Genomic DNA, 25,528 nt, shown 5'->3' with positions numbered 1-25,528 from the left:
CCTCCCCTTCCTCGCCTCCCTCCTTCCTAACCTCCTCTCCCTCCCTCCCTTCCCATCCTTCCCTTCTTTCTCTCTCCTTCCTTCCTTCCTTCCTTCCTTCCTTCCTTCCTTCCTTCCTTCCTTCCTTCTTTCTTTCCTTTCTTTCAGTAGATTTTATTTTTTATAGCAGTTTTAGGTTCACAGCAAAAATGAATAGAAAATAAAGAATTCCCACAACTTCCCTCTGACCACTGCACACACAGCCTCCCCCACCATCAGCATTCCACATCAGTGTGGTATATTTGTTACAGTCAGTGACCCAGTCAGTGTTGACACATCATTATCAACCAGAGTCCATAGTTCACATTAGGGTTCACTCTTGGTTTGTACAGTTCTGTGGGTTTTAACAAATGTACAACAACAGGTAGCCACCATTAAATATTACACAGAGTAGCTTCCCTGCCCTGGAAGTCCCTGTGCTCCACCTGTCCATTCCTGCTTCCTCCCTCTGAATCTGTTGTCCTTTTAATGTCTAACCTGTGCCTGTTTGTGTTTCAGATCTCAGCTTCACTGTCTGTTTGTCAGAGAAGCCCTCCCTGGTGGACTTCCCTGAGTAGGTCAGGATGCCCTGGCTCCAGGCAAGCCCTTAATCACTTCTGTCCTAGTTATCATCTTATTTTTATTTATTTGAAGCATTCCTGGAATGCCTGCCTCCTTTTGAGATAGTAAACTCCCTGAAGGCAGGGACTATGTCTTTTTTCTTATGACTATATTCCCAGCACCACACACTGCTGGGCACATAATAGATCCTTGTTAAACATCTGGTGAACAAAGGCTTCGTTCTCACAGGTGCCTTTATGCTTCTGAAGTTCAGGAATACCAGGTTCTTCTGGCCCCAAGCTTGTCCCATCCTGGATGGGACTTCCGCCCTCCCATCCACCAGGCTGCCTCCATGGAATTTACAGTGCTTCATGCAAATTCATTAAAGCAGAACCAGAAGTACTATTACTTGGTAATACTTTTCCATTCAGAAAGCATTTATTGGCTGTCCAATAAATGCTCAGTGGCAGGTATGGTGGAGAAAACTGAAGATAGATGAGAAGTCGCTATCCTCTGGGATTTGATTTGAGCCTGCAGATCCATTAGAAGGGAAATAAAACAACCCATTTGGAAATATTAGATTGAACCATCTAAAATTATTGATATTTATTGATGATATTTGTTATTTGCCTATTGATGTTTTTCCTGCAAAAATGGAAAATTCATATGGTTCAACCTTCTTCATTCCAAAATGTACTATAATTCATATTGGGCTCTGTCACAGAGTACACATTAGAAATGTTATCCTGCACATTGCTGGGATTTGAGCTCAAGAGGAATGTCTGTATCCTGAGTCATAGGCCAGGATTTCTTTTTCCCAAGGAAAGAAATGCTACACTTTTGGCCTCATTAAGTTTAGCCACAGAACAGATTTTTTTTTAAAAAGATACTTCATTGCAAACAGTGGATGGAAGTAGGAAAAACAAACTAAAAAGAATGTGTATATTGTTATAAAGGGATGGAAATATGCCTGAATGTCAACATGATTCGGGAAACCAATCACGGAGACCCTCTAACCTTGTTTTCCCTTATGTGCTGTGGAGACTCCTCTGTCCCCAAGCTCGTATCTACTGTGGGAGCTGCCCACTGGCTGCCCAGGTCAGTCCCCTTTCCTTCCTCATTCCTGCCTTGAAACCTGTCCCCTCTTCCTCAGTGCTTGCTTGAAAGGTGAATGGACAGTGTTTTGTTATTACATTTGAAAACGTCTTGAGTACTTACTGTGTACAAGACGTCCTGTTAGGTGCTGTGGGGAATGCAGAGTTGAAGTAGCCGTGGTGCCTGTCTCCATGAGCACCACTGTAGTTGTAGGACTGATGTATGTGTAGGATCTGAGGCACAGCCAGAGCACAGACTCTGTGGAAGGACTGGCTCCTTTGGACCCATGGTTCAATTAGAGTATACTTCTCTCTCAAGGGGTCATCCTGGTCTCTTGCTTCCCGATGATGTGCTGGTGCTAATGATGCTGTTGATCACCACTGGCTGAGTGCTTTTGAGAGCCAGGCTCTGTACCAGGCATTTAACAGGGTTTCTTTTACATACTCCTTCGAAGGTGGCTTTACTATCTCCTTTGATGAGGAAACAAGCCTAGAAAGGTGGAGTAACTTCTCCAAAGTCTTGCAGCCACAAAAGGCAGCACCAGAGTTGGAAACCGTATCCACCTGCTGGTATGGCTTAACCTTGACATTAGAGTATCTGCCATCTTTTTTTTTTTTTTTTTTGAGACGGAGTTTTCGCTCTTGTCGCCCAGGCTGGAGTGCAATGGCGCGATCTCAGCTCACCGCAACCTCCACCTCCTGGGTTCAAGCGATTCTCCTGCCTCAGCCTCCCGAGTAACTGGGATTACAGGCATGCGCCTCCAAGCCCGGCTAATTTTTTTTTTTGTATTTTTAGTAGAGACGGGGTTTCTCCATGTTGGTCATGCTGATCTCGAACTCCTGACCTCAGGTGATCCACCCGCCTTAGCCTCCCAAAGTGCTAGGATTACAGGCGTGAGCCACCACGCCCAGCCTGCCATCTTTTGAAGTCACACAGGAACAGAGAAGTGGGAAGGGTGTGCTTCCAAAGATAGCACAGTCCCAGTCTAAGGAACCATCACAGTTACCCACATGACCCAGTTTGCCAACTGTAGGATGGTACTGAAACAGTCCCAGGGGAAGAAAGTTGCATGTGCCACTCTTTTCTGGAGCTAAGAGTTTCCTCTCTGTCAGAAACAGTTATCATGTGACTCTATCAGCCCTCAGGATTTTCCAGGGAGGCCACTGGTACTGTCCCAAGGTTAGCATGTTGATTGATATGTGAAATGTTTATCTTTGCCCCTGGCTTCCCTGTCTGTAAAATGGAAACTCTGATATCTGCCTTCTCATTCCTAATTTGGAGGGCGTCTCAGACCCATCGGCTGTGCTCCCTCGGGCTTTCTCAGCACTGAGGCACGATGCTGCTTTTCACATGGTGGATCTTTTCCAGCAGAGAGAGTACATGTGCCTGGTGACTCTTCTGTGACAACTGGGGCCCATGGTCTGCATTGATAACAGTCTTGAGGGCCTCTTCATTTGGACAATTGTTAATTTTAATTAGGGAGATTGACCTCGGGATCACAGAACCTAGAAATTTAAAGCTACAGTCTCTGGGATGGCATCTTTATTCTGGGACTCCCTTGTGTTTGAATTAGCAAGCCAAGGTCAGTGAGCCAGCCCATGTTCAGGCAGGCCCCACTTGTGTTTTCTGACAGCTGAGTGGGACATTGGCTTTCCTCAGATTCCCAGGAATTGGTGGTCTGGGCCTTCCCCTGCACTTTCCCACGGGACATCCTTGAATCTGCCTGTCTCACTTGTCATGCTCTGCCATTGTCCATTTGTGTAAATAAGTTACTATGAAATGGACCTGGGGATCCGCAGGCTTAACATGAGCCAGTAGGAAGATTCAGCTGCCAAACACAGGCCTCATGATCCAGGTCCAATTCAGAGCCCACAAGCCACTTTTTCAGCCTAGTTCCTCTGTGCAGGTCAGACCACATCCAGGGAACCATGCCTGGCCTGCCTCTGGGAGCTGTGTTTAAGACAGACATTGACAGTGAGAGAGCAAAAGGGATAAGTGGGTGGTGCCAGGCATGGGAACCACATCCTCAGAGGAGAGACACCATGGGAAGTAGCACAGCTACTGACCTCAGATATCATTATAAAAGAGGGAATAGACCCTTTTGGCTATTCCAGGGGATGTACTAGGGTAGCCACAGGAAAGCAGGTTGGAGTCCAATGTAAGGAAGAATTTTCTTGTTTTTTTGTTTGTTTGTTTGTTTGAGATGGAGTTGCACTCTGTCACCCAGGCTGGAGTTCAGTGGTTTGATCTCAGCTCACTGCAACCTCCGCCTCCTGGGTTCAAGCAATTCTCGTGCCTCAGCCTCCCGAGTAGCTAGGATTACAGGCACGTGCCACCATGCCTGGCTAACTTGTGTGTTTTTAGTAGAGACAGGATTTCACCATGTTGGCCAGGCCGGTCTCAAACTCCTGACCTCAGGTAATGCACCTGCCTCAGCCTCCCAAAGGGCTAGGATTACAGGTGTGAGCCACCGTGCCTGGCCAAGGAAGAATTTTCTATCAAGGAGAGCTGCTTAGCAGTGTGGTAGTGAGTCTGTGTGTGAGCCCCATACCCAGGTGGCAGGTGCTGGAGGAAAGATCCCTGCACTGGATGGGAGGCTGTATAAGAACCTCTGAGGTTCCTTCCATACTTCAGGTGCTACATGTTTTCTCTGTTTTTCTACCCAGTCATCCATTGGTGCTTTTGTCCTGTTGTAGCCCCTTGGAGCCTGTCTTCTCTGGTTCTCAGCAGTGCACCCTCTAAGCGGCCCTGTATTTGGCCACAGTGACCACGAACTCTGCTATACATGCTCATTTTATTTGCCAAGTGCAGCTGACTTTGAGCTGACTTCTTCCTGGCTCCTGTTGGCTTCGCATGGAGCCACCTTACCATGTGGGTGAAAGTCAGGTGGGACAGAGACCAGGGACAAACTGTGGAGGGTGGGGCAGAGAAGGATGGAAGCTGTTCTTGGTTCTCTGCATGAGCTTCGTTTTTTGTCAGACCTGTAGCCACAGAGTGTGACTCCTTTCAGCCTTAAGAAGCCAAATTGCCCCACAGGCTGGAAGCTTGTGTCCTCAAACTAGTGAAACCAGGTCCTTTACTCCCTAACCATTTGTTTCTCTCTCTGCCAGTCCGTATGTTCTCTGGGGCCAGATGTTGGAAGTGAACAAGCCAGCAAGCCTGTCTTCACTCCTGGGAGGAGTCCATTTTTGTTAATTTTCTCAGTGACTGGGAAGGGCTGGTCTTCCATCTCATTCCCGCTTCCCCTTTTCATGGATGACTGAGAGTGAGGTCAGATTTTAAGGAACTGAGAGGAGGAAATGGAATAGGTCTGCTAGTCTTAGAGAGAGAGGCGAGTGATGAGAGTTTGGTGGCATAGCAGGGTGAAGAGAAAGCTTGTTATTAGTGGGCCATGAGCATATTTGTAGGCACATGGAAGGGACCAGAGGAGAGAGTGACAATGGAATCAATTCTTCAAAGAGAGTGGGGTTTGCAGGGCTGCGTTTCCTCAAGGAGGGAGGAGCACTTCTTCCCTTGGGATGGTGAGATCAGAGCAAGGCTGGGAGGACACGCCAGTTTGTTTAGGATGGAGAGGAGAGCGCTGGCTGAAAGGCATCCTAGGGCCTAGGACCAGAACTGTGAGATCCTGGGAATAGGTGAAGGGAGAAGTCCTTTTACCTATCTCTGTGGGTGATGAAACAGGTGAGGTCGTTCCCTCGCATGAGTGTGGAAGCGGGAGTTGGAAATAGATCTCTTGGTGAATTTGACAGTGAACAAAGAAAAGTGACAGGACGCGCAGCCCTGACTGGATGCCTGGCTTCATGTATCTGCGTCCAGTGCATTTCCACCCCACGCACTCCTGACGCTTTCATCTGAGGCTGACCTCTGTCATGTTTAGCAAAATTGGTTTTGTTTACATTTTGGCTTTACTTAGTGACATAGAGAAAAGTTCAGCTAAATAAATAGGTCTTCTCCTTCTTTTAAAAACTATTTATAAAAAGAGAATATATTCAACATAAAAAATTAGAAAATGTAGATAAGCAGAAAGGAAATAAACATCATCCATAATTCTATTAATGTAATCTAAGTATAAGATGATGTGCTTCTGAATTATAGACATAAGTAACAGTTTTTCAACTCCATGGAAATACTATGATGATAACTATTAATTACTATTTATCCCATACCAGGTACTGAGTGCGCTGCTCAATGTGTATCATCTTCTTTAATTCTCTCAACAACCCTATTTTATCAATACTATTATTATCTCCCTCTTATAAACGAGTTGGCTGAGATAGGGAAGATTAAGTAACTTGTCTAAGATCACAAAAACAACTTAAGGGAGACATGGGACCGAACTCAGATTAGCCAGATACCTGAGCCCATGCACATAAATTCTGTGTGGATACTGCTATCAAATAAAAAAGTATTTGGGCCCAGCATGGTGGTGCATGCCTGTAATCCCAGCATTTTGGGAGGCCAGCACTGCGATGGCTTGAGCCTAGGAGTTCAAGACCAGCCAGAGCATTGAAGTATAATTGATGTACAATGAGCTACACATATTGAAAGTGTACAGTTTAACAGATTTTGACATTTATGTACACTCATGAAAGCAACTCCGCGATCAAGGTAACAAACATGTCCTTCACCCCTAAAAGTGTATTTGTGCCCCTTTATCATCATTTCTTCCTCCTTTCCCTCCTGTCTCGCTTACCCCAGGCAATGAATTTGCTTTCTGTCACTACACACTAGACTGCATTTACTCAAATTTCATGTCTAGTATACACTCTTTTTGCCTGCCTTATTTCCCTTAGCAGTTATTTTGAGATTCATTCATGCTGTTAGTGTATCCATTCATTCCTTTTGTTGCTGAGTAGTATTCCATGGCATAGATGTGCAACAGTTTATGTATCCATTCATCTGTTGATGAACATTAGTTTTTGCCTGTTAGGAGAGAGCTGCTATAAATGTTCATGTTCATGTCTTTGTATGGACGTATGCTTTCATTTCCCTTAGGTCAGTACCCAGGAGTGGGATGGTTGGGTCATGTGTTGGGTCTTTAACTTTTTAAGAAACTGCCAAACTGTTTTCCAAAGTTTCACGTCCCTGTGAAGAGACCACCAAACAGGCTTTGTGCGAGCAATAAAGCTTTTTAATCACCTGGGTGCAGGCGGGCTGAGTCTGAAAAGAGAGTCAGCGAAGGGTGATGGGGTGGGGCTGTTTTATAAGATTTGGGTAGGTAGTGGAAAATTACAGTCAAAGGGGTTGTTCTCTGGCTGGCAGGGGTGGGGGTCACAAGGTGCTCAGTGGGGGAGCTTTTGAGCCAGGATGAGCCAGGAGAAGGAATTTCACAAGGTAATGTCATCAGTTAAGGCAGGGACTGGCCATTTTCACTTCTTTTGTGGTGGAATGTCATCAGTTAAGGCAGGAACAGGCCAATTTCACTTCTTTTGTGATTCTTAACTTGCTTTGGGCCATCTGGATGTATACGTGCAGGTCACAGGGGATACGATGGCTTAGCTCGGGCTCAGAGGCCTGACACAAAGAACATTTATCATTTTACATTCCTACCAGCAGAGTGTGAGGGTTCCAGTCTCTACATATTTTTATCAACATTTGATGTGATCAGTCTTAAATTTTAGATACTTTAAAGGCATGTGGTAGGATCTTACTATAGTTTTGAATTAATACAAGGCTTTTAAATTGTTTAGCATGCAATAATTTATATCCCCTGTAACAGTTATATAGCTTCACATATCAATTAGTAAAAGGAGAAGAGATGTAAAAATTATTACTGGCCCTGGAATAATAATTACAAGTTCCCTTTATAGTCCCTTTTATGTGTTAACTATAATACTTTTTAATACATTCTGTCTAAACCTAGCAACAGCTCTGCAAAGCAGGCTTATTTCCATTTTACAGATGAAGAACTGAGGCTGAGAGAGGTGAAGTGACTGACTGAGGGGCCCACAGTTAGAATAGAGCAAAGATTTGACCTCAGAATCTGTTCCAAAGCTGATGTACTCTGGCCGTCATGCTATATTCCATTTGTAGTTCATTGTTTTCTTTTTTTTTTTTTCAATCCACTTTCTCACTTTTGCTTCCTTCCCCAAACATGGAATACAGAACTCAAGCCTCCAAAACAGCTAGCTCTGCCAGCCAACCCAACAATAAGGGAAATTATTTTTAATGTAAATACTCTGTGGAGTCACCACTTGTAAAGCCTCCAAGCCTGAAAGCCTGGGTGATGAACAAGCATGTCCTGACTCATTCGCAGCAGCCCAACCTCTGGGCCAAGTTTGTTAACGCCATTTACATAACAAGTGCCCACTTCACAGAAAACAGAATTATGCTTATGCTGAGCCATCCTTCACTTGTGGAGCCATTTCCATTTTAGATGCAACCTTCCATTCAACAAACATTTATTTTGGATCCAGCAGCCACAAGTGGAGAGCCTATCATGAACCAGGCACATTTATGAATTATCCCATTTATTACATGCACAGTTCCTCTCTGTATATGAATGTGGGCAAGAGTTTGGTCGTCTGAATCTGGCTTCTCTGGCCCTTGCTAGTTGATGGGCTGGTCACTTCATCTCTCTGAACGCCAGTTTCCTTACCTATGAGATTGCAATGTATTACCTATGTCACAAAGGTTGCAGTGAAGATTAAGTAAAATAATGGAAGTGCACAGTACATGTTTTGTATTATTATTCCTGTTTTACTGATAAGATAAAAGCTTTTGAGGTGTTGAATAGTTGGCTGGAACTGCACAGGTAAGTAGGGGCAGCAAGAAAATTCACATGCTCATCAGAAGGCACCCAAATTCCACATTGTTCTGTCTTCTTACTGCCACCCCACTTTGTGTCCCCACAAGACCCTCAAGAAGCTGGCATGGAGGAACTGGACACTGAAGAAGTTAAATGACAGAGCCACATTCAGAGCCCAGTTTTGCAGAAGTTGTGCCCACCTATTAAAGACAGCTTGGAAAATAATGGGAAAACAAAAAATTGTCTATAACCTTAACCCCAGTCCCAACCACAGCCACATTATGGGGTATTTTGTTCTCTTAATGGAGAGTTACGCTTGTTTCTTAAGTAGTTTGTAATCACACTACAATTGTAGTGCTAAACTCTTTGTTTTCATCTTATATTGTAGATATTTACACATAATTTTATACTTTCTATGAATAATTTCTGATGGCTGTAGAGAAGATATCTGAGTTTATTTACCTTTTCCAGCACAGTAGGATATTCATGCCTTTCCCTTTTTCTCACTATTAATAAAAATACTGTTGCATGTATTTCAGAATGCTTCTTGTGGATAGATTCCCCTGAAGTAGAATCACTGAGTCAAGGATAATTTACACAGTAAAATTGACCCTTTTTAGGTATAAAGTCTTATAGCTACCCCCACAATTGAGATAGGGATTATTTCCATCACCCCAGAAAGTTTCCCAGCATGCCTTTGTCATCCATCTCCTCCCATGACACTAAGCCACTTTGGCAACTACTGATCTGTTTTCTGTCCATGTATTTTTTTTTTTTCTGGATACCTTATGAATGGAATTAGCCTTTTGAGTCGGGCTTTTTGCCCTTAACGTAATGCTTTGAGATTCATCCATGTTGTGGTGTGTTATCAGTAGTTTGTTCCTTTTTATTGCAGTGTAGTATTTAATTGTACGGATGTATTATGATGTGTCCGTTGACTACTGATGGACATTTGGATTGTTTCTAGTTTATGATGACTGTGAATAACATTTTTATAAATATTTGCATATAGGTTTTTATTTGAGCATAAAGTTTAATTTCTCTTGGGTAAATGCCAAAGAGTGGAATTGCTGGATTGATAGTAAGTGTATATTTAACTTTGTAAGAATCTGTCAAACTGTTTTCCAAAGTTGGTGAAACATTTTGTATTCTCATAGGCAATTATGAGAGTTCTAATCATTTCACATTTTTTTTTGGTTTTTTATTGAGACGGCGTCTCGCTCTGTTGCCCAGGCTGGAGTGCAGTGGCCTGATCTTGGCTCACTGCGAGCTGCACCTCCCAGGTTCATGCCGTTCTCCTGCCTCAGCCTCCTGAGTAGCTGGACTACAGGCGCCCACCACCACGCCCAGCTACTTTTTGTATTTTAGTAGAGATGGGGTTTCACCATGTTAGCCAGGATGGTCTCAATCTCCTGACCTCGTGATCCACCCACCTCGGCCTCCCAAAGTGCTAGGATTACAGGCACGAGCCACCGTGCCCGGCGCCTCCTTCCACATTTTTATCAGCACTTGATACTGTCAGGGTTTGTTTGTTGGTTTGCTATTCAAATAGGGATCTAATGGCTATCTCGCTGTGGTTACATTTGCATTTCCTTAATGACTAATGATGCTGAGAACCCTTTCGTGTGCTCATTTCCACCCATATCTCTTCTTTGGCGAATTGTCTGTGCAAATCTTTTGACCACTTTTTAAATTCAGTTGTTTGGTTTTTTTCTTAGTGACTAATGAGAGTTCTTTATATATTCTGTAAACAAATCCTTTATCAGATTTTATTTTTTTCAAATATTTTCTCCCAGTTTGTGCCTTGTCATTTCATTTTCTTAACAGTATTTTTCAAAGAAGGTTTTGAACAAATAAGTTTTTGTTTTGATTAAGCCCAGTTCATCAACTTTTTATCCTATGAATCATCTTATCTAAGAAATCTTTGCCTATGTCACAGTCACAAAGATTTTCTCCTAGGTTTCCTTCAGAAGTTTTATAGCTTTAGGTCTACGTTTAGGTCAGTGATCCACTTTGAGTTAATTTTTGTGTGTGGTGAGATGTGTGGGTTGAACTTCATTTTTTTTTGCACATGAATGTCCAGTTCCAGTATTCTCTGCTGAATTGACTAGATATGTGTGGATCTATTTTTGCTCTATCTATCCCGTTCCACTGATCTATGCATTCTGTCATTGCAGCTATTTTGTCATTACCATAGCCTTGATTACTGTAGCTTTGTAAGAAGTCTTGACCTAAGATAGTAAGTCCTCCAACTTTGTTCTTCTTTTTCGAAATTGTTTGGCTAGTTTCCATTGCTTACAATTTCATATAAATATTATAATCAGCTTGTCATTTTCTCAAAAAGGCCTTCTAGGCTTTTGATTGTGATTGTGTCAGATCTATAAACCAATTTGCAGAGAGACGGCATCTCAACACCATTGGCTCTTCCAAGCCTGAAATGATATCTCTGTCCATTTATTTAGGTCTCTGATTTTCTTTAAGGTTCTTAATACAATTTGTCAAATTAAAAGTTGGTTTTCTGCTTCCTTGCTAGGGTGTTGAGCACATGGCTGTGCCCTTTTGGATAACAGATTCACATGTTTCCTGCGAAAAACTCTACTAGTTTACACTTTCTCTCTATTGTGTTTTATTTCCCAAGTATCTGGCTCCCTCTTTTCCACACTCCATGGCTTATAATGCATTGCCTTATTTATTTAATAGGTTTTAACTCTTTATCAAAATATACACACCGAAAACTATATATAGTTTATATATATACTGTACATCTTGATAAATGCCCACAAGGTCAAGAAACAGAACATCAGCAGCACCCTGAAAGCCTCTTTGTGACCCCTTCCAATCCTGACAGCAAGGAGAACCACTATTCCAACTCCTAGCCATAAGTAGTTTTGTTATGGCTTAGCATTTCATTGCAGTAAGGGACCTTCTAGGCTTCTCACTCCAGGTTCCTAAAATGTGTCTGGCCTCCTCACTGTGCTCCTTTCCCTTCTGAGCTTCTGTTAGCACCTAGAATGCCCACTTCCTCTTCTGCCTTCTCCCTTCTTATTCCTTCTTTCAGCTTCCTTTAAATTTTTTTTAAAATTATTTGTTTTTATTTTTATTTATTTTTTTTACAGACAGGATCTTGCTCTGTTGCCCAGGCTGGAGTACAGTGGCATGATCATAGCTCACTGCAGTCTCAAACTGCTAGGCTCAAGTGATCCTCCTGCCTTAGCCACCTGAATAGTTGGGATGACAGGGGCACATCTCCATGGCTGGCTAATTTTTTAATATTTTTTGTAGAGATGGGGTCTCCCTATGTTGCCTAGGCTGGTCTTGAACTCCTGGCCTCATGCCATCCTCTCGCCTCAGCCTCCCAAAGTGTTGGGATTCCAAGTGTGAGCCATCCCACCCTCTTTCAGCTTCCTTGAAGTGTCCTCATTTTTTCCAGCTCAGTTTAAGTTTCATCTGTGCTGGGAAGCCTTTCCCTCCTCCTCCTCTCCCTGGCTTCCTTTAGCATTGGACTTTCCTTCATTAACACTCCTGTCATGGCGTATTGAAGTTGCTGTTTCCATTTGACTATAAGCTCTTTGAGGTCTGGAACTAGCTTTTCTGTGGACCCAGTGTCTTCTGTGGGGCCTGGCATGCAGTAAGAGATCAGTGATTGAATGCTGGATGAATGTTGAGTGTCTAGGAAACTGATTCCCCAAAAGGCTAATCCCTTTGTTCACAATAGGCCTCCTGGCTGTCAGTCCTCACTGGCTTCTTTTCAAACTTCTTTTCCTCCTCATGTTGGGGGGCTCTTTTGTGATTTATTTATTTTTTATTTCCATGCTGCCTCTGGAGCAAGTGAGAAAATGTCATAGCTGTTTTGGCTGTTTTATCCACCATTATGATGATAAGTAAGAGAGGATCATACCCTTTACTCTTCATCTGTCATAAGAGAGCAATAGCTTTTAACCTGTAAGGTCTGTGAATCCAGTCTCCTATTTCAATAGCAAGTGTGCAGGTATAGAAGACTGTCAGCAGTGTTTAAATCCTTCATTTATTTATGCTGCTACTGACGCATTTTGGGATGCCCGTTCACCATTACTAAGAAGGTGACCATATCCCAGTGTTTGTTGCTCTGTATCAAGGTCTAGCTGCTCCTAAAAATGATGACTGGGAGTGTTTTTGTGTAGAGTTGGCACCACAGTGGCTGAGTATGAAAAATGCAGAGTCCTTCATACAGACTGTATTCAGCTGTGCCTCAGTCTGAAGACTGGATAAATTTCAGATAGTGGAGCAGTAAAGGGAGAATAGGGATCTGATTGACTTTAAACACCAATGTGGCTCAAATAACGATTGGAGTGGTTTATATCTACCAGAATAGATGGCAGGTTTTACAAACCCTCAAAAGACAAACCCACCTATTGGTCATTTGAGTTCTCTGTTCTGATTGACTCAGGTCTAATGGGGGGACTTAACCATCTTAACCGTCATCTTAGACCAGCCCAGCCAACCAGGGGATGTTGATGGGGGAGCTGGTAGGGGGGAACGTTAAAGGTTGTTCTGGAGAAGGAAGAATAGCTGAGGCCAAAAGGGGAAGCGTCCAGGAGGAGCAGCCCTCGAGGGTCATCAGTGAAAGGAGCAGAGAGGAGTATGATGGGCTGGAGGGAGGGGGTTTCAGGTGCATGGGCCGAAGTGGGCAAAGCCTTGGACATTTGTCTGTGTGCATCTGGGCTTCCCCAGTCCAGGCTATGTCTCTTCGAAGCCCCTGTGGAATCCCTCCCTAGTGGTTTTGTGAGTGTGCCCCAGGTACACATGGCAAGGGGAATGCCTCTGATTCAGGCCGTGACTCCTGGAGAGGGGCCAGTGCCCTGCATGACCAGGGCAGAACTGGGCAGAAAGACTGGTGTACCCATCCACCTTCTGTCCTTCAGGAGAAGATTGGCTGGCGAAAAGATGCACTGCATTTGCTGGTGTTCACAACGGATGATGTGCCCCACATCGCATTGGATGGAAAATTGGGAGGCCTGGTGCAGCCACACGATGGCCAGTGCCACCTAAACGAGGCCAACGAGTACACTGCATCCAACCAGATGGTGAGTGCTGGGGACCAGACCCCCCTTCCCTGATGCCTCTCCCGTGACCCTGCCCATGGTCTTAGTACTTGCCCAGCCTTGAAACCTTCCTCTGGCCCTCAGTATTCACTGGCTTTCTGATCCATTCTTGGTGTTGGGTTTCATTATTCAATCTTCTCCAACTGGGTTTCCAGAACTCCTAATTGACTTACAACATTTCTCAGGGATTTCTGTAGCTTGTTCATCTTTCTGCCAATGTGCATCTAAATGGAGAGTGTTTGGTTGGGATACGGGTGGCCCGGGGAAACAGGATAGATCTCATAGTGGGGAGGGTATCTTAAAGGAGGGTGGGTGCTGTGCCCCTGCAGAAGTCACAACTGGTATAGAAGTTATAGGGCAGGACTTCCTGACTTCTAGACATGGGCTCCCAGAGGTGGTGAGTTGCCTGTCAGTGTCAGTAGTGAGCAGAAGTGTTCTGCATGGAATAAGAGGTCCCAAGGACCATCTACTCCCAACAGTCTATAACCACAACTATGCAATTTAAAAGAATTTGTGCAAAATTTCAAACATATATAATAATAGACAAGTAAAATGAACCCTACATGCCCATCATCCAGACCCAACAATGATCAAGATCTTACATACTCACTATGCAATTTTCCCCGCAAAATCTGCACCCTTTTCTTTCTCAAATCCATTCTGGTGGCCAAAGAGGAATTCTTCCCAATTTTCTCCCTTAGAGAAGCCCATTTTCTCCAGTTTCAAGAGGTGGTCAGTGCCCAAGCCTTCCATTTTGTCTAGGAATAATGGAATCTGAAAAAAGGACTATAACTGTAGGACCTCACCAGATGCGGACTCCTGTACCCATCATTAGTCTTCAAAATCCCTCAGGACACTGTTAAACTGCCTCTCAGCTTCCTCTCTTCCTCCTCTTTCTGCACCTCTGCCCCATGGCCCAACTTTTAGTCCAGAGCTCGGCACCCTCCTCTGCCCATCTGAGCCACAAGCAGGATGAAGCAGGACCTGTGGGGGATGTTGGCAGACCTAAGCTTTAGGCATAGGAGAAGGAAAATAGGGCAAGGAGGCAGAGAGGAAAAGTCTTAGAGGAGAGAGGAAGGGTAAGAGGCACCGATGACAGAGGGTAGGATGTGGTGGCTGTTCTCTAGGGTGTCCCCACTTGTCCCCCTCCCTGCTGAAAGGATGGAGACACAGACAAGATATGGAAAACCTCCACTCATCACCTCTCCACTCTGGGGTGAAAGCAGTGAATCTAGTTTGGTGGATGCCAGAGGGTCCTTTCCTTGAGGGTCTCCTCTACTCAGTTCCTCAGTTCAGGAGCTACCAAGAAGGCTTAGTTATTAAGGGACTCTAAGGGGCCACCTAAGGAAAAGGTGCTTCCCTGGCAAATGCTGGCTGCTGACTGTGCATTGGAGCCAGGTGCTGGTATTTACACCTGTTAGGAATATCATAGCCTTGACTTTTGCCTTGGCCTTAGGACTATCCATCCCTTGCCCTGCTTGGAGAGAAATTGGCAGAGAACAACATCAACCTCATCTTTGCAGTGACGAAAAACCATTATATGCTGTACAAGGTATGCTGGGAGGGAGGGAGGCTAGTGATTGGTGGGGTGAAGAGGGTGGTGAGGAGTGTTTACAACTCTGCCTATATGGAGGAAATTCAAAGGAGGGGTGGAATATAGCCCAGTCTTGATCTAATGGAAAATAATAGGAGGAAACAATTAAGCATTCGCATAGCAGTGAATACCTTACAAGAAATTTGAACATATAGTATCTAATTTGATTCTGAGAAAAACCTTGAAAATAGCATGAATTCCCAGTTTTTTGGGTGATGAATTGGAAACAGGGAGGCACACTCTACTAGAGAAGGAAAATATAAAATGAAATGAAGATATACACAAAGAAAAATAAGGCATCTCATCAGGCTACGTCACTAATCTTGGTATTCCAGAGCTTTATGCCTGAGCCTGCAGACAATAGGAGACCAGTGGGCTAGTCTGGTGCAGAAATTCCCAAAGAAACCAATAAATGTCCTGAGTGAATACAGCAGTCTGCATGTGGATCTGTTCCATTTAAAGAAACTGTTCCTGGGTCACCCTGGACTGCCCCATTTAGTCTGGGGCAGGAATTCCCAAAGAAACAAATAAGTGTCCTGAGTGAATAGAGCAGTCTGGGTATGGATCTGTTCCGTCTAAAGAAACTGTTCCTGGGTCACCCTGGACCATCTTCAAAAACTCCCCACATGAACGTGCTCCTCACAGTCACAGATGAGCCAAGTTTGAATTACAGATCTCCTCGGTGTGCTCATGTAAGCTAAATGTAAACTCGCCTCTGAGATTCTTTTACGTGATGAAGCAATGAGAACTTAATCTGGAATCCCTCTCCACCCTCCACCCCCAGAACAGCTGGCCATAGTTCCCTCTCCTTCTTGCTCTTGAATGTCCACAAAAGAACCTTTGTCTGACTGTGTTTTTCTATTGCTCCTGCCTGAGATTATCACTGATAAAATGCCACTTATATTTTCTTGAGTTCTTTATCCTCCTTTAGTCCAAATCAATGTTAGAAGATGAAACAAGGGAGAAGGATTGTTTTTCTTTTTTTGTTTAGTGGAAGATAGCAGGATAAAGCCTATCAGGGCATGGTGGTGTGCGCCTACAATCCCAGCTACCGGGGAGGCTGAGGCAGGAGAATCTCTTGAACCCGGGAGGCAGAGGTTGCCATAAGCCAAGATTGCGCAACTGCACTCCAGCCTGGGGGACAGAGCGAGATTCTGTCGCAAAAAAAAAAAACAAAAACAAACAAAAAGCTATTCACTTACAAATAACGTTTTATGTTTTTAGAGGGCTCAATTGCACAGACTGTATTGGGTTTCCAGATATTTCCAGAGGGAAGAAGTCCACCTTGGCTTAAGCATCCTTCCTCAGAGCTAAATACACCTTGCTTGGGGGAGGAAGCCCATCCAGTCCCAAGGCAGGCAGAGGGTGGTGGATGTCTCTGTCACTGTTAGAAGTGGAAGACTCAGGAGTTAGTACAGATGAAAGAGGAAAGGAGGGTACTTCAAGGCTGCCCCTTTGCCACAGGACCTCAGAGGTCCGTGGGAGGGCACCATTCGTATCTCAGCTTCCTATTAAAGAAAGGGTCTATACTTGAGACCCTTGGAAAAGTTGCCCTTTTTACTCCTTCTGAATAGATTGAGCAGATCCTGAAAGCTGAACCTGTGAATACCTCAGAGACCAGGGGAGAGATGGCAAGAAACTGTCAGGAGCTGTCGACCTTAGAAGATGGGCTTTTAGAGAGCTGTCTGTTACCGTGGGAGGGGCGGGGTCTTAAGACATTATCTTTTAGAGAAAGATCTTGTGAGCACCTTTCCTATGGATCTATAGGGCTGGATATTCCACAGCCTACTGCAACAACTCTTCCTCTGTGCCATTTCTTCTTGCTTTTCCCTTTGGGATCTTCAGTTCATGGTGGGAGAAGGTGGCAGGATATGGTTCTAGGAGTCTTTACTGTTCTAGCCCAGTGTAGCAATGCTCACTCTGATGGTTGGCCGGGCAAAATGAACTTATTTCTTTTCTTTACTTTTTTTCCCAAGAATTTTACAGCCTTGATACCTGGAACAACGGTGGAGATTTTAGACGGAGACTCCAAAAATATTATTCAACTGATTATTAATGCATACAACGTAAGTCACCAGTTTCTTCCCCCACTGTCACCTCCCTTCCACCCCCTCCCACTGAGGCCCTGCAGCTGCCGCGGGCTCAGGTGGGCAGTTCACCGTGCTGCTCTTCTTGGCTCTGCTCCCCCGTCACCTTGAGTTTGGTATCTTCTTCCTGCTTCACTCAGGGTCAGGGTGGAGAAACCCTTCCTGCTTGATGAGTCTCCCTCTCACCTCTGCCATCTTGACTCTCATCTGCAGATCTCAGTGAGCCAAGGAGTGGCTCAGACTCAGGCTGGCGGCCTGGGAAGTGCTTAGGTTTTGACACCTCACGTAGGCAGGCAGTGGTATTCTCCACCTATCCAGTGCCTAGGCTAATGCTGCCACCGTATTCCCTGCCTGCGGGAGCAGAGCATCCACCAGCCACAGGACCACGCTGCAAGAAGTGAAAAGCTTGCACACTGAGCTCACCTCACAGTGGCAGGATGGGAATCCCTCAGGCTCATGGAGCTCAGCATAGAGCTGCAGACTAACATGGGAGAATTGACAATCCGTTTTTTTGTTTTTGTTTTTAATTTTAAAATATAGATAGAGAGATGAGGTCTCACTATGTTGCCCTGGTTGGTCTGATCTTGAACTCCTGGAAGCAGTCCTCCCACCTCAGCTTCCCAAAGTGCTGGCTTTACAGGCATGAGCCATCATGCCTGGCCAAAGAATCAATGTTTTGCCTACCTACTTAGGATGTGATTGTAATGAAGTCCTTTCAGAGGGTTTGTGAATGGGGCTATTAAATTCTATGCTATTGTAACATATCATGTGAAATTGGTCCTAATACAATAAGTGCAAGTTCTTATAGATGTGGTTTAGGAATCACTTTCACATTCCAAGCCACGCATCCACAGACTCACTTCCCAAGCCTTTCCCTTCCCTACCCTCCTTTCCCTCAATTCATGACACTCCAGAAGTACTTGACTCAGACGTACCTTCTCTCAGGCAAATGGCAGGCAGAGCTCTTGTGCTGGGAAGTGTGGACCCTCTGCTATCCCTTCCCTTGTGGGTCCCAAGATGGTTATGGCATCCATTGCCTACCCACCTGCTCAAGGGGCCAGGTAATTTCTAAATTGGCATTCAGAGTGCATCTTCCTGTTAAAACTAAGTTATACATAGACTAAGTGTGGCTTAAGGAACATTATTAATCCTAAACTTAGGTAAAATAGGTTTTTCTGGCTAACCTGGGAACCTAACGAATCAGTATGGCATCACACATCTGTGAGAAAAGTCATCTTGCCTTCCCAGTAGTGACTGACTACAAATGAGTATTTGGAGCTTGGCCTTTCCCAATGTTGGCCTTGTCCACCTGCCGATGTGGCCCTGTTTTGAGTTACAAAGTACTGCCCAGCTAGGGGGAACCCTGGGGCTTGGGGTGTGGCCAGCCCTGCGCTTAGTTCCCTGGAGCCTCAGTGTCCTAAAGGTGACCGGGTGGGCAGCAGTGAGGATTTTTGGCCTGTTTTTCCTTCCTTCCTTCCTTCCCCCTTCCCACTGCCCCCATCTGTTGTAGCCAAGGGTCCTCTTGCTCTCACAGATTCAGATACTCCTGGAACTTCCTATTGTGAGAAACTGAAGACTTCCTTCTCTCCTACCCCAGTGCCCTCATACTAACATCCTCTTTTCTGTTCTCTGGCCCTTAGAGCCTCACCAGATCCCATAGGCACTTCAGAACCTAGAGTGCAGTGAGACAGGGTTTCCTAATTAACTTTACACCGTAGTGACTTTCAGATTCCATGGTGAGTGATTTGCTTTATACTTCAGGAAGGGGGGAAACATGTAAGCTGGTTATGTGGGCACAATAGGTCTGCTGAAGTGTGACACCCAGAGAGGGTTTGGGATGTGAGCCTGCGTAGGAAGGAGGGGCAGCCTGTGAATGTCACCCTCTTTCCTGGGGTGAGCTGGTGTGAGCTGTGAGCCTCTTGGGTCTCAAGCTCTGGACACTGAACTAAGAACCAAATCAAGAGCCAGAACCCCTACCTTGCCACTCTCCCCTTCCGTCTGAGGATGCCAGAGCTGGGAGACCCCACGGGGCAGAAGGTGCACTGCTGCTGGACCCACTTTCACAGGCAGGGAGGCCACCGCTTGCCTCCTGCTGAGTCAGGGCCTTTGGGAAGAAATGGCTGAAGAGCAGCTCATCTGGGCTCTGTTGAGTGGGGTGAGGTCCCTCTTTAAGGCTTTTGTGGAGGGGCCACTTGTCAGCATTTCTTCATCAGCCACCTCCTGAATTCAGAGCTCTGGGGCTCCCCAAGAGCATTGGCTGGTGAAGGCCCAGGCTCCCTGCTCCTGGCGGCTTTGATATCAGAAGGCATCATGGCACACAGTTCCATAGACCTGGTTGGGCAGCCTTGCAGCAGCAGGGAAGGCACACTGCTCAGCCAGCTTCTATGTGACTGCCAGGTTCTGTGTGTCTGTGCTCCTGCTGGGACCGCTGAAAACCAGGGAGCAGGAGGCTTTCTTATTTGTTTCCTGCATGGGATCTCATAAGTACTTAGCCCTGAGCAGGATTTCTCATATATCTACATTCATTTTCTTAGTGGAAATCCAGGGACCCAGGGTCAAGGAGTGAGAAGGGAAGGCATTCCCTGTGTGGTAGGCAGAGGCCAGGAGAGGAGTGTGGATCCCTCCCTGCTGATGGGGAGTGGGGAGCCGGGATGAGTACAGGGAACAATCGTTCTGGGCTGGAGCTGCTTTTGGAACCTGGAACGAATTCCCAGAGGAAGTGTGGGAACCTAGCACTGTCGCGTGATTCTGCGAGTTAAACTGGTTCCTGTAAGCAAACATGTTGTGAAATGAAGCTGATGACTTATGAATGAACTTTGAAACTCAGCACTTTTAAAAATGAGTGATTATGACCAGGCGTGGTGGCTCACACCTGTAATTCCGGTGCTTTGGGAGGCCAAGCTGGGAGGATCCCTTGAGGCCAGGAGTTTGAAACCAGCTTGGTCAACATAGTGAGACCTAGCTTCTACAAAAAATTTTGTAAAAATTAGCTGGGCATGCTACTTGGGAGGCTGGGGCAGGAAGATCGCTTGAGCCCAGGAGTTCAAGGCTGCAGTGAGCTATGATCGTATCACTGTGCTCCAGCTTGGGTGACAGAGTGAGTCTCTGTCTCTCTCTCTCTTTTTTTTTTCTTAAAAAAAAGAAGAAATGATTATTAGAATACTCTCAACAATAACTATTCAAATCCAGTGGAAAAGAATTGTAAAGCCTTATTGACATATAATTAACATACAGCAAACTGTACGGATTTAAAGTGTATAATATGAGTGTTGGCACAGATATACACCGGTGAAACCATCGCCACCATAAAGATACTAAACATGTCCATTACTCCAAAAAGTGACCCTTGATAATTCCCTTCTTCCACCCCTCCCTTCAGGTGAAATTTAAAATATATATATTAAATATAGAAATGTGAAACTGCAAGATCTTTGAAGCAAGTTCAGTTGGTCGAAGTCATGTTAGGGGTATGTTGGTTTTCTGTGTTGATTAGAACCTGTGATACTGTGGTATAATAAGATATATATATATAGGTCCCTACCCCTAGTTCCTAATATAAAGCCCCTAAAACCTTTATAGATAAGGACACTAGGAGAATCTTTTGTTATAATATTTGGTCTTTAATGCTGGTTCCTGACACAGTTTCCAAGACCATTGTAGTTTCCTAGGTAATAGGAACATCTTTTGTTCTAATGCGGTGACTCTTGGGGTGGCGCTCCTGGATAGCCTCAGGATGGGGGCTGGTTGCCAGGGGAACCAGCCATGTGATTAGAGGGTTGGAACTTTCAGCCCCACTCCATGACCTCTGGGGAGGTGGAGAGGGGCTGAAGGTTGAGTGGATCAGCAGTAGCCAGAGATGTGATCAGTCATGCCCATGTAACGATGCCTCCGTGAAAACCTAGAAGGCCTGGATTTGGAGGGCCTTGGGAAAGCTGTGGGACAGGTTCCTGGAGAGTGGCACCAGAGAGGACAGGGAAGTTCTGCACCCTTCTCACACACCTTGCCCGTTTCTCTTCATCTAGCTGTTCATCTGCAGCCTTTATCTCTTATTCATACGTGGGTAAGTGTAAACAAAGTGTGTCCATGAGTTCTGTGAGCCATTCTAGCAAATTGATGAAAGAAGGAAAGGGGTCATGGGAATTTCAATTTATAGCCGATCAGTTGGAAGTATAGGTGACAATCTAGTACTTGTGTTTGGCATCTGCGGTGGGGGCAGTCTCGTGGGCTGAGCCCTTCACCTGTGGGACCTGACACTATATCCAGATAGATAGTATCAGAATTGTGCTGAATTAGAAGATAACCAACCGGTGTCCAGTAGAAAACTGCATGGTGTGTGGGGGAAAAATCCTCACATCTGGTGTCAGAAGTGTTGTGTTGAGTGGTGTGTGATAGTAGAGTAGGAAAAACAGTTTGGGTTTTTCCTTCCAAGTACTCATCTTACTTGCTGCTGTCCTGGCCAACGGGAAGGGCTGGGCTGGGCTTCAAGCTCCTTGCACTTGGACTTTTCCCGACTCTGAGCCCCAGCACGGGTCCCTGGTGCATGTAGGGTGTGCCAGGGCAGCAGGAGAGGCTTTCGTCAGCTCCGCTCTCCTTTCACCTGCTCCGCACCCGGCCAGAGTCCAGTCACAGCTCTCTCCAGACCGCTTGTGTTTCTGTCACCTCACCGTCCGAGTGGTTTGTGTTGGATTTCATGAGTCATGCAACACATGACTAAGTGTGGGTGTTGGCTTTTACCTCCCCTAGAATGCTGGCAGACCATCTGTGGGGACATTCTGAGCAGATTTGGGTTGGAACATATGTAACAGATGCAATGGCTGTGGTATTTGGCCAGGCTGAGGAGGGAGCAAAATGGAAAGGTTATGTTTAATTTCATGTCTTGTAGAATCAAGTCTGGTGTACACATCTCTCAGAGTGTGAAATCTTCAACTTGGATTTATGCATTTTTTCTTGCTGTGCCAAATTCTTCACTATGAGAAATCACCAAGTCTTCCCAAGGGAGTTCGGCAATGTGGTGCTTTGCTCTGTAATAAGTGCTGGTGAGAGAATCCCTTCCAGAGCTCAGCCGTGGAGCCCTGGGTCCCACACGTGCAGAGGGGGCTGGCCTTATGTTGCACCCAGAAAGGCCTCTTTTCAGTGTGGGAGCCAATGGAATGAGTTGGAAAGCACTGGAGCCGCATGTGGAGGGTGACTTCAGAAGCTGTGGTGTATTTTTCCCTAGCAGAGCACATGTTTCTCTTTTTGTTGTTGCCATAAAGTCTGCTTCCACCCACTCCACAGCTGGCCCGACTTAAAGCAATTGCAGATGTGACCTAACCTGACCAAGTATTTAATAGCCTTTAAACTTCTGACATTCCCAACATCGTCTTGTTTCCTACTGGAGAACTAAGGAGTGCACCTAGAGGGGCGAATCTGGTAGGAGTTAATGGAATTTTAGGAGTCACACATAAAAGTCTTCATGCGTAAGAACTGCGCTTTGACCCTCTACTATATTTTATACTCCATCCATTCATTTATTCAACAGATATATACTAACAGCCTAATGTGTGGCAGGGATCATGCTGCACCTTGGAAATAAAATAGTGAGCAAAACACAGTCCTGCCCTCCAGCACTTATAGTTTTGGGGGCAGAGACCCTTACAACCACGATACAACCTGACAATCTCTTTCCAAAGTCACAGCCAAATTCCTTTTTATTTTTTTATTTTTGTTTTTTACCTTCTCTGTGGACAGAGAGCCACTTTCCAAAGAAAGAAGGGCATATCAGGCGTGGGGATTAGAAAGAGCCCTGGGGTGGGTCGAGAAAGCCTGCACCCGGTCCTGTGCAGCAGAGTGGTCCCAGGCCACCTTTTCCTTGCCCTGACTTCCAGCTTCCATACATGAGAGGTTTGGGCTGCGTCGTCTCCACGGTTCCTGCTGCCTGAAATGTCTTAAGAGTTTCTGATTCCAGAGACTCTGGGTAGCAGGAATAATACAAACTTCACATCAGAACATGGGGCCTATGGCCTGAGTAGAACATAAGAGTCTATTTCCATCTAATTCTTAGTTGCTGACTCACAGGAGTCCAAGTCCCTCTTGCTTTTTCCCAGATCCTCTCCCAGATCCTCCCTTGGGGCTTTCGAGTGGCGGCTTGGGCAAATCTTGCTGGGGAGCACTGGTGCTTCCTTCCAAAGTTTTATTTGTGAACCACAGGGCCCCCATATTTCAAGTGATCGTTCCCAAGTAATTTTTTACATGCCTTCACTCTTCAGCTCTTTTACGATACTGTTTTATTTCATCCACATACTTATTCACAGTTATAAATTTAATTTTTAATATTTCTCTTAAGAAATATTTTCGTCTACTTGGCCTGAGACCTTAGCATAGCTGTTAAATCATTCATCTGTCTAAGCATCCATGCGTTTATTCATTCAACAACAGATTGTACTAAGTCCCAGAGAGATCTATGATACAGCCCTTGGACTTCACAACATGGTAGGGAAGACAGATCTGTAAATAGCTAATCACGGGTGGCAGGAGAGTGCTGTGTGTATTGAGTGGCGCTTTTGTGACCCTTGGCCAGTTAAGGCTGGCAAGTTGCAAAGGGAAGTGGATTTAAGACAGATCATATTTTTAGAGTTGTAGAAGCACTTAGATAATTTGTTGCAAAGGGAGAGACTATTTTTTACAAAAAGTATTTTCAACAAGCTGTTAATTTGCTGGAAAACTACATATTTCACTTATTCAACTTTAGCACTATATGCTTAGCAAAAAAGAGAGAGAAAGAAAGAAAACCCACAAGAGCAAGAGGCAAGTCTGTCTACTGTTCTCTCCAACAGCCACACTCCCTAGAGTGTACCCGAGAAGAGAGAGGGAATCTGCAGGGCCGTCTGCGGATGTTGGGGTCCTTGTCTCTCATATGGGTACATCTTGCTATACTCTGTGTTGAGTGTATAAACAGTTGTTTTAAATTTTCTGGTAAAATAGGACCTCTGAATAAAAGCTACTTACTTCATTTGGCCTCAGTCTCCAAAGTGGAATCTTCCTTAGAGATTTTCAAGGAAATTATTATTATTATTATTATTATTAATTTTTTTTAAGAGACAGTCTCACTCTGTTGCCCAGGCTGGAGTGCACTGGCATGATCGTAGCTCATTGCAGCCTTGAACTCCTGGGCTCAAGCGATCCTCCTGCCTCAGCCTCCTGAGTAGCTACAGGCATGTGTCACAAGGACAATTTTTTAAACTAATAGACGTATAGAAAATTTCACAAACTTTTCACAAATTAAATAAACCTGAGTATCCAGCACCCAGGTCAAACACACAGAACATTAGCAAGGCCTAGAAGTCCCTATTCTACCCTCTTCCATCACAGTCCCTCAAGGGCAATCATTAATTTTGCCTGTTTTTGAATTTCATATAAATAGAGTTATGCAATATATATGCCTTTGTCTCTGCCTTCTTTCTAGTAATGTTATATTTGTCAGATTTATCCATATTATTACATGTAGTCATATTTTATTATTTCTCATTACTGTATGTTATTCCACTATATGAACATACTACAATTTTTAAAAATCCATTCTACTATTGATAGGCACCTGAGGAATTTCCAGTTTCTAGCTATTACAAGCAGTATTGCTGTAAACATTCTTGTCCATGTCTTTTTGGTGACGCATACACTTCTGTTGGGTATAATCCTGGGTGAATCCTAGGTCTGAGGTTGGCCTAAGCTTTAGTAGATATAGCCTAATGGCTTTCTGTAGGGTTGCACCAATTTTCACTCCCACCAGCAGGGTTGGGGAGCCCTAGTTGCTCTACATCCTTTCCAACACTTGATGTTCTTAATGTTTATTTTTTCTATTCTGATAGGCAATTTCGACTTGATTTTTGTTTGATTCACTGTCTTAAGAATATAATCCACACATAAGATTGGATTCTCTCATTATGTAGTTTCAAACTCAGGCATATGAACCTCATCTGATGGGAATAGGTATGGATGTGAATGATAGGGTGGATTCCTGGAGAAAGTGCCTGCTGAGCTGATTTTGAAGGATGATAAGGAGCCAACCAGGAGGAGGAGGGAGAGGAGCCATTGTGCAAAGGATCATTACCCTGGGTGCATGGAAAGGCTCAAAGCCTGGATGAGGAACTGCATGTCTGAAGCCGAGGATGGGGATGAGAGGTGGCTCTGGAGAAGCAAGCAGGGGATGGGGCATAACCCATTTGAAGCAGATAATATCATATGGCAGGTCAACCACTATCAACTTCTCCACACTCACAGAGGGAGACCTCAGGCTGGGTCTAGCAAGATGTTGTGTGAGTGCAGAGAGAAGGGAAAGGATGAGGGAGGGCCAGGGAACCAAGCT

General features: G+C 44.9%; 1 protein-coding gene across 2 annotated transcripts in view; it reads left to right on the top strand.

The window, feature by feature from the left end:
- ITGB5 (integrin subunit beta 5) overlaps window positions 1-25,528 on the top strand; it is a 123,140-nt gene that overhangs the window by 52,709 nt on the left and 44,903 nt on the right. For both annotated transcript variants that reach the window (XM_055259688.2, XM_055259690.2), the window contains exons 6-8: window positions 13,324-13,485; window positions 14,960-15,055; window positions 17,074-17,163. In XM_055259688.2, the coding sequence (XP_055115663.2) occupies window positions 13,324-13,485; window positions 14,960-15,055; window positions 17,074-17,163 (348 nt within the window). The remainder of the gene's footprint in view (window positions 1-13,323; window positions 13,486-14,959; window positions 15,056-17,073; window positions 17,164-25,528) is intronic.

This window comes from Symphalangus syndactylus, chromosome 21, assembly GCF_028878055.3.
Source record: "Symphalangus syndactylus isolate Jambi chromosome 21, NHGRI_mSymSyn1-v2.1_pri, whole genome shotgun sequence".
NCBI lineage: Eukaryota > Metazoa > Chordata > Mammalia > Primates > Hylobatidae > Symphalangus > Symphalangus syndactylus.
This window is presented reverse-complemented; position numbering and strand designations above follow the sequence as displayed.